Here is a 12,575-nt window from a genome sequence, read left to right on the forward strand (position 1 = left end):
GTATGGTTTTATTTGACGTGTGTATGTTCTAGTCACCTCAGTATGTTCTAGTCACCTCGGTATGGTTTTATTTGACGTGTGTATGTTCTAGTCACCTCGGTATGGTTTTATTTGACGTTTGTATGTTCTAGTCACCTCGGTATGGTTTTATTTGACATGTGTATGTTCTAGTCACCTCAGTATGTTCTAGTCACCTCAGTATGGTTTTATTTGACGTGTGTATGTTCTAGTCACCTCTGTATGTTCTAGTCACCTCTGTATGTTCTAGTCACCTCAGTATGGTTTTATTTGATGTGTGTATGTTCTAGTCACCTCAGTTTGTTCTAGTCATCTCAGTATGGTTTTATTTGACGTGTGTATGTTCTAGTCACCTCTGTCTGTTCTAGTAACCTCAGTATGGTTTTATTTGACGTGTGTATGTTCTAGTCACCTCGGTATGGTTTTATTTGACGTGCGTATGTTCTAGTCACCTCAGTATGGTTTTGTTAGACATGTGTGTATGTTCTAGTCACCTCTGTATGTTCTAGTCACCTCAGTATGGTTTTGTTTGACATATTTTCATTGACAAAAACACCAACATTGTTTCTTTACGTTTGCCAGGCGTGAAGCATAATTACCTCTGTAAAAATGGAATATATAATTGTCTTGCATAAAACACAAATGAAATGTTGTGTGGTTTTCTAATATAGACACTATCTGAAAAAAACGGCAATATGTTTTTTGATAACTTCTTTTGTGATTTGTTTTATTCAAAAAACTCTTACTGTCCGTCAAAGGAGGACCCATATATACCAACCCTGAATGTCTAGACTGGTACAGATTTCTAAGGCATGGTACTATATAACCTGGATGTGTGATGTTATTTCAGTACAACCCGCTGCGTGTGTGGCTGTACAGGGACGGCTTTGCTCGCTTCTCAAACACAAGGTTTTCTCTGGAGTCTATCGAGAACAATTGTATCCTACAGTGTGGAGTCTTACTTATGAAACCTAAGTCGTCTTTTCCTCTAAGTCGAAGAGTCTTCCTTGACAGACCAGTCTTCTCCATGATTACCTGAGAGCCTTCCTTACCAGAGCCAAGACACTTCCCCACCAGACCAGAGAGTCTTCCCAATCAGTCCAGACAGTCTTCCCCACCAGACCAGAGAGTCTTCCCTATCAGTCCAGAGAGTCTTTCCTATGTCCAGGGAGTCTTCCCAACCAGTCCAGAGAGTCATCCCCACCAGACCAGAGAGTCTTCCCAATCAGTCCAGACAGTCTTCCCAAACAGTCCAGACAGTCTTCCCAAACAGTCCAGACAGTCTTGCCCACCAGACCAGAGAGTCTTCCCTATCAGTCCAGAGAGTCTTTCCTATGTCCAGGGAGTCTTCCCAACCAGTCCAGAGAGTCTTGCCCACCAAACCAGAGAGTCCTCCCAACCAGACCAGAGAGTCATCCCCACCAGACCAGAGAGTCTTCCCCACCAAACCAGAGAGTCTTCCCTATCAGTCCAGAGAATCTTTCCTATGTCCAGGGTGTCTTCCCAACCAGTCCAGAGAGTCTTGCCCACCAGACCAGAGAGTCTTGCCCACCAGACCAGAGAGTCTTCCCAACCAGACCAGAGAGTCTTCCCTATCAGTCCAGAGAGTCTTCCCCACCAGACCAGAGAGTCTTCCCAACCAGTCCAGAGAGTCTACCCCACCAGACCAGAGAGTCTTTCCAACCAGTCCAGAGAGTCTTCCCTATCAGTCCAGAGAGTCTTCCCTATCAGTCCAGAGTCTTCCTTATCAGTCCAGAGAGTCTTCCTCACCAGACCAGAGAGTCTTTCCAATCAGACCAGAGAGTCTTCCCTATCAAACCAGCGAGTCTTCCCTCTCAGACTAGAGTCTTCCCAACCGGACCAGAGAGTCTTCCCAGTCACCAGAGAGTCTTTCCTATCAGACCAGAGAGATTTCCCCACTAGACCAGAGAGTCTTCCCAATCACTCCAGAGAGATTTCCCCACTAGACCAGAGAGTCTTCACTATCAAACCAGAGAGTCTTCCCAATCAGTCCAGAGAGGCATCCCCACAAGAACAGAGTCTTCCTAATCAGTCCAGAGTCTTCCCAATCAGTTCCAAAAGACTTTTCCACCAGACCAGAGAGGCTACCCTCTCGTACCCAAGAGTTTCTATACCAGATCCAAGAGTCTTCCTTTTCAGATCCTTGAGTCTTCCTATGACATCTGTCTCAATGGTCAGGCCTAAAACTCCCCTCCCAGATACAAGAGTCTTCCATATCAGCAAAAATGCCAAACCTATAACAACCAAAACTTCAATTTGTATGATCCAACTCTATTTAGAACAGTTGTATTGATCAGCTAACGTATGTCAAAGTTATAGTATCAAGGAACTGTTCTACAACATATATTAGCTTCTCTGTAGATTTACAATAGCTATGACCCTGTGGAACAGGGTTATCAGTGTTAGAAATTGGCACTAGTCCTTTAGTCCTTGCCAAATTGCCCAATAGTTAAGGTATCATAAGGGCGAGTAGAAATTTGTCATTTCTATGGGTTTTGCTTTAGGTTATCATTATAAGGACCAGTGGACTAAAACTGTTACTTTCTACCACTGATTATCCCAGCTTAGGACACATTAGCTAAATGGAGAGGAGCATGTGAGGTTATTATGCCACAGAACTTATACATGTTATGAGTCTGTATTCTAATTAAATATTATCAGCACTAAGATGGCAAGGAGAGGATGCTGATAAATAGATACTGGCTAATTAGAAAAGGATGAATCTTTAAAAAATAATTATCAAACCTTATCCAAAACAAAATACCTGGATAGTTTCTTCCAGTTTTTCCTTGACGAGTTATAAAGATGTTCATCTGACAAATGTAGCCATCCAGAAGACAGCCCCGGACTACGACCCCGAGAAGGGATGCAAGTGGTCGACACAACAACTCCGACAGTACCTGACGGCAAGACACAAGCGGGAAGATGTGAGTTTATGTCCTCCTCCAACTTCCCGAGGCAAGGGGGCAGTCGGGTAGCCTAGTGGTTAAAGTGTTGGCTCGTCACGCCGAAGACCCGGGTTCGATTCTCAACATGGGTACAATGTGTGAAGCCCATTTCTGGTGTCCCCCGCCATGATATTGCTGGAATATTGCTAAAAGTGGCGTAAAACCATACTCACTCACTCACTCACTCCCGAGGCAAGCTTGTCCACTAGCCAATATCAAGGCCTAGTTTCCACCCTTGCCACATCTTTCCAGAGCAAGAGAGTTAACTAGCTTTAAAAGTCCAGTTTCCATCCTTGCCGCATCTTCCCAAGTCAAGAGAGTTAACTAGCTTTAAAAGTCCAGTTTCCATCCTTGCCACATCTTCCCAAGTCAAGAGAGTTAACTTGTTTTAAAAGTCCAGTTTCCACCATTGCCACATCTTCTCGAGGCAAGAGAGTTGACTAGCTTTAAAAGTCCAGTTTCCACCTTTGCCACATCTGCTCAAGGCAAGAGAGTTAAAAAGCTTTAAAAAGTCTAGTTTCCACCCTTGTCGAACTAGGCTGGAATTCCAGGGCTCAATTGTAGCGCCACCAGTGGTTATTATGAGTTATGTCCCTTCTATGCCTCTTCTATGGACCAATCAGATTCCACCCCTCATGTCACTTGCATTTGCTTCAAACCAAATGGCCGTGCCCAGTCAAGACGATATGGTCGATAATCAAGTGCTATATTGTGATAAAATGGATATTATTTTGCCAAGTGCATCAGATTACGTGAGCACCTTGATTAAAAACATGAAAAAATTTGGAAAATATCTGTTGACAACCAGTTGGCGGTGCACATGCTTTGCAAATCCTGCAGTCGACTGAAATCTGCAGGCCAGTTTACGAACCAGATTTCGATTTCATTGCGCGATTTTGATTGGACTATGCATAGACTCGTTTGTCCAGCCAAAATCCAAATCCATAATAACAGCCTAGTTCGGCAAGGGTGGAAACTGGAAGTTTATAGTCAGTGAACTCTCTTGCCTCGGGAAGATGACCTTGCCACATCAAGGTCACTTTTTTGGCTCGAGCCTGGCGCCACCACTCATAGACCACAAGTTGTGTCCCTTGTAATGAAAACGTGATATCCAATCAGATCACTGTTATCTCGTACACCTTCACAAAAGATAGCGACTACCATAGATGATGACCAAGTCGATCAGACAAAGAAAACATTCAGGATTTCATCCCTGACAGAAAAACATAGGCAGTTTATAGGGGGTTTAAAAGACATATTCCAACATTATATCACTTTTCAGTCGTGGATGTTTATTTTGTGAAACGTTCTCTGACTGGACTATTGATATGTGCAATAGTCCAATCGTATTTAGCACAAGAAAGTGGGCTTAATGTGGCATGAAAACAAGACTTTGATAAAAAGGCTAGATGGTCCTCACGCAACAAAATCTCTAATCAATGGATCAATGCTCATGATATAAATTATTGGTTTGTCTTGTCCAGATTTGATGTTATTTTCTTAATTTCTCTATTTAAATATTTTTGGGGTCAAGGATGTTTTACAGTGTTTGAAATGTAGCAGAATAACTGACATACGTTTAGGGATTTTACTCTCATGAATTGAACGTCACCACCTCACCCCTTCTCTCATAACAAGTCCACTGCATCTTAACAACAACACCTCCCAATTGATAAATAATATATTTACAAATCACAAAACTCTCAATAATGAAACAAAACGTTTCCGTTTGACATCTTTCTGGCTGCATAAAACTTGTCCATCAATGTACGAAAGGGAGATTACTCTCATCCACCACCTTGAAACTCTTTTATTCATACAATATGTTAGTCTGCAAGACTGGTGACACTTGCTTAGCAACTTATTCAGATGACTTTTTGAAAAACACATATTTTAATTAGATTTTAACAAAACATAATCTGTCATGAAACATGATATATAATGTGGCTCAGGGACTGGTCATTAGTTATGGGGATGGGTGGGCCAGAGGGAATCAGGGGAGGATCACCAAAAATTATGACTGTCTCTAGGGGAGGGTCATAAAAAAACTACAGTCATATTTGGGTAGGGTCATAAAAAATTGAGACCGCCTCCGTGGTCAAATGGTAGGGCGTCCGCCCGGAGAGTGGAAGGTCCGGGGTTCGATCCCAGCCCTGTCATACCAAAAGACGTTAAAAGATGGTACTTGTTGTTACCCTGTCTGGCGCTCGGCATTAAGGGGCTAAAACAAGGACTGGTTGGCTTGGAGTCAGTATACTGTGTCTGAGTGGGGTATGTACGTTAAACTGCGGCATGGTATCTCAGTGAGCTAGCACTATAAATCGGCATCAGTCCAGACTAGTACATGCACATCGCTATATAAGTGCAATAATCTTGGACGCGACGTTAAACCCCATTTCACCTCACGCATAAAAATGGACATTTTAAAATAAAATATAAAGTGCTATTGTGTGTTGTCTTTTCAGGGTGGGTCATGAAAAAAATGTGCAAGGACATGGGGAGGGTCATCCGAAAATGTAACAAGCATATGAGGGGGTTTATTATTTTCAGTACATTAGTGCATAAAAAAAACAACCTCTGTAATAAATTACCAGTCCCTTTTGTCAAACAATTCTGTTAAGATTCCTGAACATTCTTCTATTCCTTCCTTGTTCCCAGGTGGAGAAGATGCTGAACCAGATGCAAGAGGTGTTTATTCTGAGTCTGCAGAGCACACAGAAGATCATGATCAATGACAAGCACTGCTTCGAGCTGTATGGCTATGACATCCTACTGGATGCCAAGCTGAAACCGTGAGTGGCTTTACTCCTTTACCTGATCTTGTAAATCTAACACTGAAATTCATCCCATCACTCCTTGGTATACGAGAATCAGCCGATATGAGGAATATAGAAATATCTACTTTGGTAATGTGTGACGTTAAATTTACAAACAGATAGTTTAACACAGCAAAATTACAAATTAGTGCCAATTTTAATTTTGTATAATTATCTTCTTTTTTTTATGTTCATTTTAATTCCTGTATTCTGATTGGTTGACAATTCTTTTGCAATCATTTCCCAATGAGCATAAAGAAATAAGCCACACCCACCAAGAGGGATTACATTCACGTCTTGAGTGAGTAAGTGAGTTGGGTTTAACTTCACTTAGAACAGTATTCCAGTTATATCATGGTGTCTCTGCTTATTGTGGGAGGAAAGCCCAGAGCAATGCAGGTCTGAGACGTTTATCACTTTGGTGAAACCCACAAGCGTGAATATGGTGCTGACAAGCCTAGGGTTGCAGCTTAGCAAAGTACGGTGCCTTAGATGACTGGCTGATCTGTGCCCCCATTCACATCAATGGCATGTTGGAGAATCCCATTGCATCCACACTGTTTCCTCTTGATTTTTTTTGCTCAACCTAAAACAAAGGCCACACCTCTAGTGGACTACTGTTGCCTGATTGGATGATGAAAGAGCGGGCGGGGCTTGTTTTGCATTACTGCACTGAACGATGTTACTTATTTCGTATCGTTGTCTACTGCGTTTTGTCTGTAAAGTTATTATTGTTGACTAATCTTTAATAAGGATTGACTTTAATATTGTTTTGCATTTTTTAATTTATAAACGTAAAATTCAGTGTGACCACTCAGATTTACACAGTGGGCACACTGGTTTATACGTTAATACCTCCATAACCGTAAAAAATATTTATTTCAATTCTTGAAGTGAAATGGTAAATCGGCAATGCAAATAAAATCCTGCTTTGAAATTTAGTTTTGGTTCTCTTTCTTGACATGAAGGTGTATGGTTGGTTGGTTTGTTGTTTAACGCCGCACTCAGCAATATTCCAGCTATATGACGGCGGTCTGTAAATAATCGAGTCTGGACCAGAAAATCCAGTGATTGACATCATGAGCATTGGTCCACGCAATTGGGATCGATGACATGTATCAACCAAGTCAGCGATCCTGACCACCCAATCCGACAAGCATAGTCGGCTTTTATGGCAGGGTGGGTTGCTGAAGACCAATTCTACCCCGGATCTTCACGGGTCTGAAGGCGTATGGAGAAGTGTGCATTGTGAACTTATGTAAGTCCAGTGAGTGTATGTTGTAATGGCGTGTTGCTCCGACTGTTTCAGCTGGCTGCTGGAGATCAATGCGTCACCGTCACTCACAGCCAGCAGTAAGGAAGACTATGACCTCAAGTTCGGAATGCTCAATGATGTCATCAATGTTCTTGATATGGAAAATCGGTGAGGATGAAAAAAAAGATAATATTAAACAATAGCATAATGAGAAAGATGTATTAGCAGTTAAGGATAATTATATTCCATGAAGGTCGGCGTCATAAGAATGCGGATGTTCAATCTCTTTCACAAAACTCAGCCATAGAACGGTAACAGATCCCTGCTTTTGGCGCCACCCGAACTATTTGTTTTAGTTGAACCAGAGTTTGAGCTACTTTTAGATAAAATCATCACCAATGTATGATGAATTCATATTTTTGTTTGTTTGTCTTTTAAGAGTGTTTAAACACCATTTGGAGAATATGACCCAAATACATGCCGTTTTTTATCTGACTTAATTTGGGGGATTTGCTGAATGCTGAATGCTTGCAAAATGATGCAAGATGTGATTTGTTTTGTTTGTTTGTTGTTTTACGCCGCACTCAGCAGTATTCTAGCTATATGACGGCGGTCTGTAAATAACTGAGTCTGGACCAGACAATCCAGTGATTGACATCATGACCATCCATACACGCAATTGAGATACGATGACATGTATCAACCAAGTCAGCGAGCCTGACCACTCAATCCCGTTAGTCGCCTCTTACGACAAGCGTAGTCTCCTTTTACATCAAGCGCGAGTTGCTGAAGACCTATTCTATCACGGATCTTCACGGGTCTAATATGTGACACCTATCTGATGTATTACATGTCTGGTATATAAGGGTTAGAAATTAATATTAATTTTTACTCAGCAAAAATGATCTTTAAAGTTGCTCCCTGGAAAAAAACTATGTCTTTAGAATTAGAATTGTATACCTACAGCTTATGTTGATTTTGAGCCCAGTTACATGGATGGTAATGTTGCTTGAAGCTATAGTCCAACTTAGAAATTCGCGGTAGGTTGGGGGTAGCTTTAGACTAGTCTAGAGGACTAGTGTAGACTTTATTTCACTTGTTTGCACAGTTTGTAGCCAGTCCTGCTTGAACAAGACAAGAATGTTTCCTTTGTTTACATTTTCTGTCAGGTTTCTTTTCGGTTCCAATTTGTAGCAAAACTGAAGCATTGAGAAACTGGTTCAGAATTATAGCCTTCAATTGCTTCTAGTCAATGAGGACTACGATCAATGGATTTTTATTCGTCCTCAGCACAATTTAATAGTCTCAGGTTAGTGGACTAGCGTGACTTTCAAAGGCTGTAGTAATGCTGAGTTGTTTGTCTGCCGTACAGACTGACGGGGAAGGAGAAGCGTATTGGAGGATTCGACTTCATCTGGGACGACGGCCCCGTATACATCGATGACTCCGTCAACTCTGACAGCATCATCAACAGCATGGGCACTACCATCAACTCCTTCCTAGGTAGGTACATTGTGGGGATTCTGGGTATCCCCAGTACACAAGTTGTAGCTCACCTTACCAAAGGTTCATGTAAGCTTATGGCTTGGCATTCCTGCTAAAACTTTGCATGGATGAGTGAGTGAATGAATTGGGTTTAACGTCACTGTGGATGCTATTCCAGTTATATCGTGCCTTGTAAACTCAAAGTAAGAGAAAAAGTGATGCAGGTTTTAGATGTTTACGACCCACAAGAACAGGAATGTTGACAAACCAAAAGATCATTAGATTCGAGATTCTTACACACAATCATGGGATCATGGAATGCCTAAGGGATGCAACTCTGCAAGCAAATTTCAGCAGCTTCTAATAATGGCGTCTCTTAAAATTGCTCATTTTTCAAGTTTTAAAAGAAAACAGACATGGCAGCCATGTAGAATTTGTCATTTGCCAGTATCAGAATGTATGTTTTTGGTTTTGGTTTGTAGTTCAACGCCGCACTCAGCAATATCCAGCTATATGACAGCGGTCTGTAAATAATCAAGTCTGGACCAGACATTCCATTGATTGACATCATGAGCATCGATCCACACAATTGGGATCGATGACATGCTTCAACCAAGTCAGCGAGCCTGACCACCCGATGCCGTTAGTCGCCTCTTACGACAAGCATAGTCACCTTTTACGGCAAGCATGGGTTGCTGAAGACCTATTCTACCCCTGAATCTTCACGGGTCGAGAACGTATGTGAGGACATACGGCTCAATGGGTGTGTCTATCCCTGTCACCCTTTCTCCCACTATCAGCATGAGGTGGCACGTGGTCCTGTGCACAGGTCACAGGTCACAGGTCACAAATCAATTGAAGTTAAGCAGTGTCAGTGGCTGAGAGTCCTTGGCTGGGTGACCATATTTCGGCAGCTTGACCCCTGAGAGTTTCTAGGCTTCAGTCCTGCCCCACACTGAAGCACATGTAACACATGTGGTGTCTCCACAGGCAGTTGACTTTGTTCGAAATGTGCCTTGGTTCACCCAGCAGTGAGTGAGTGAGTGAGTGAGTTTGATTTTACGCCGCTTTCAACAATATTCCAGCAATATCACGGCGGGGGACACCAGAAATGGGCTTCACACATTGTACCCATGTCGGGAATCGAACCCGGGTCTTCGGCGTGACGAGCGAACGCTTTAACCACTAGGCTACCCAACCGCCCCCCAGCAGTGAGTGGGTACCTGGTAGGATGAGATGGCAAACCTTCTAGCACCTAACAGGCAGCTTGGGTTGTATACTCCCTGGGAGCTGGGAATGATTGTCGAGTGCACACTGATTCCTTGGCGTGGGGTAATAATGTCTGAGCGCTTAAAGCATGCTTATGCATGGAATACAGCACCATAATAATGGATTATTATTATTTTTATTATTATTTATTTTTATTTTTTTATAATTATTGTTATTATTACTGTTGTTGTTGTTGTTATTATTGTTGTTGTTATTACTATTATTACTGGTATGTACTTTAACCAGCATGCTTGTATGTTGCAGGTTGTCATAATGAACGACGTCAAAACCTGAAGCAAATCTACCAGACAGCCAGTGTATCCAAGAAGCCATGAACACAAAATGAACGCAACTTGAACACAACATGAACGCAAGAGGCAGACAAAGTGAACCCATTCATTTCTCTAAACCTTTCACCAGTAGCTCTGTTCTGCAAAAAGTAGGTTTTGTTGTTACAAGTATGAGTGACATGTGTCACTAGTGGTGAGCTACAGGATTTTACACTCTGAATGGACTTCTGCATACTGAGACCAAATGTCAAGACGTGTGCATGAAAAGTTCAGTGAGTAAAATCTAGTGACACATGTAACAAATTTATCGGTACAAAGAAGTATTTTTGTGTGAAGATAGGAACCATCTTGGGACACAGAAGCATGTGACGTCACATCCAACGATAGGACATCATAAAAAAAAAAACTAAATAAAAAAGACAATAGGACGTCGTGATTTCTACACAGGCCAGCCACATGACTTATATGGGTTTTTGCAAGAGGGCAACCAGCCAGTCAGATAACTAGATTCTTTAACGATGAATGATAATTTATGCTGTACTGTGTTGAAAATTAGGCATAAAAGTCATAGGGTCCTAGTCATAACCCTGCTATTTCAAGTTACAGTTACTGATTGTAGCCTTTCACTGATGCTAGCTGACCAGAATGTTAAATTGTTTAATTCAACAACGCCTCTTTGAGAAGTAGTTATACAATCTCATTAAAATCAGAGCTTAGTTCTCGCTACCGCTAAACAAAGATCTGAGGACATGCCAGTTGAGGTCACGTCAGAACGATCTTTCATCCGACCAATCAGAGCGTTGCTTACCAGATCATGAAAGTGACAGTCGGAATGTGATTTCTAATCATGCATCCTCGAAAACTTTAACACGGGGTATTCCGAACGATAGTTACGGGTTTAACGATTGAATCCATACAATCTAGACCATCTATTAGCGATTCCAGAATGTTCTTTTGTTCAGGTTTCAAATTTTTAATTGAGAATTTGTCACAATATGCTTCGAAGTGTTGTCGCCAATTTGAAAATAGTGCCGTAAAGCATGAGAAAGCTGCCTTCTGATTGGTCATTCCATTGGTCTGTCACACTTGTGCAAGGTCGGTCTGACGTGACCCGTAATGGGATGTCCTCAGATCTTTGTTTAGCGGTAGCGAGAACTAAGATCTGATTTTAATGAGATTGAGTAGTTATATCACTTCCTGTTGAAATGGGAGGGAAGCCCAAAGTGATGCAGGCTTTTGATGCAGATGTTTACCACTTTGGTGACACCCACCACCAAGGGTGTGGTGCAGATAAACCTGGAAACATCAGCAGAGTTCACTCTAGGATTTTTCTGATATGGGCCCCGTCATGTGAAAATTTCATATATTCCCTAAGTACACCCACACTTGCCCATAAAGCACAATGTTAAAATGCCCCATTTTATTTGAAAATGTGGGTCTTTTTCAAATTTAGGGGCCAATATCACAAGGCCCCGCCCTAGAATTACCCCTGGAATGGGGCGAACTGGGATTCAAACCCATGATCATAGTTTTTGGAATGCCTAAGAGATGCAAATCTGCACAGAAAATTATGGTGACTTAGATGACTGGGACGCCTGTGCCCCTGATACATCAAGTGACAAAACATTAACTACATCTTTAACCATTTCACAGGGTATACGTATCATCCATAATCTACTGACAGGCCCTTTACATTATTACTGCGGTCAGTGTGCGCTCGATTATTTATTCTCAGCTCCCTTGGGAGTATTCAACAAGGCACTAGAAGGTTAATAGGTTTTGCTTCCTACTACATTCAAGGTCATACATATTTCTCCTTGGTAAGCAGAAAAACAGATGGGAGTCCTCAATATAGTGCTTACTTGTGAAGATAATTCATCCTACGCAGACACCATTATGCTGGATTATTGCTGATTGTCATTAAATGTTTTCTCGCTACGCAGGTTATTCATAATTTTATTTTGTTATTGTTGTTAAATATCTTTGGTGCATGTTTCTGTTTTCAAACTCTGTGTACATGTATCTGTAAGGACCCTGTGAAAATCCTTGCTGGAATCTGTCTTCAGCAACCCTGCATGTCATAAGAGGCAATTAACATGGGTTGAGAGGTCAGGCTCACTGACTTGGTTGATGCATTTCATTGTATCCCAATTGTGTTGATCGATGCTCATGATGTGAATCACTGGATTGTCTGATCCAGTCTCGTTTATTTACAGACCACTTAAATATTGCGGCATTAAACAACAAACAAACATATAATAAGTGAGTGAGTTGGGTTTAATGCCGCTTTTAACAGTATTCCAGTTATATCACAGCATATCAGCTTAAAGTGTGAGGAAAGCCCGAAGTGATGCAGGTCTCAGACTTAAACATCGTCGGTGAAACCCACGGGCCAGGGTATGGTTCTGACAAAACTAGAAACATAATCGGGGGCGAACCGGGATTCGAACCCACAATCATAAGTTTCTGGTGC

At 41.7% G+C, this 12,575-nt stretch overlaps 1 protein-coding gene across 3 annotated transcripts in view; it reads left to right on the plus strand.

Annotated features, from left to right (window-relative positions):
• LOC124137539 (probable tubulin polyglutamylase TTLL9) overlaps positions 1-10,539 on the plus strand; it is a 29,427-nt gene extending 18,888 nt beyond the window's left edge. For all 3 annotated transcript variants that reach the window (XM_048398957.1, XM_048398958.1, XM_048398959.1), the window contains 6 exons: positions 869-956; positions 2,845-2,966; positions 5,646-5,779; positions 7,113-7,226; positions 8,431-8,561; positions 10,077-10,539. In XM_048398957.1, coding sequence (XP_048254914.1) covers positions 869-956; positions 2,845-2,966; positions 5,646-5,779; positions 7,113-7,226; positions 8,431-8,561; positions 10,077-10,147 — 660 coding nt within the window. In that variant the 3' untranslated portion in view covers positions 10,148-10,539. The remainder of the gene's footprint in view (positions 1-868; positions 957-2,844; positions 2,967-5,645; positions 5,780-7,112; positions 7,227-8,430; positions 8,562-10,076) is intronic.
• Positions 10,540-12,575: the final 2,036 nt, after the last annotated feature.

The sequence above is a fragment of the Haliotis rufescens genome, unplaced genomic scaffold (assembly GCF_023055435.1).
Source record: "Haliotis rufescens isolate VD_foot unplaced genomic scaffold, xgHalRufe1.0.p SCAF_19, whole genome shotgun sequence".
NCBI lineage: Eukaryota > Metazoa > Mollusca > Gastropoda > Lepetellida > Haliotidae > Haliotis > Haliotis rufescens.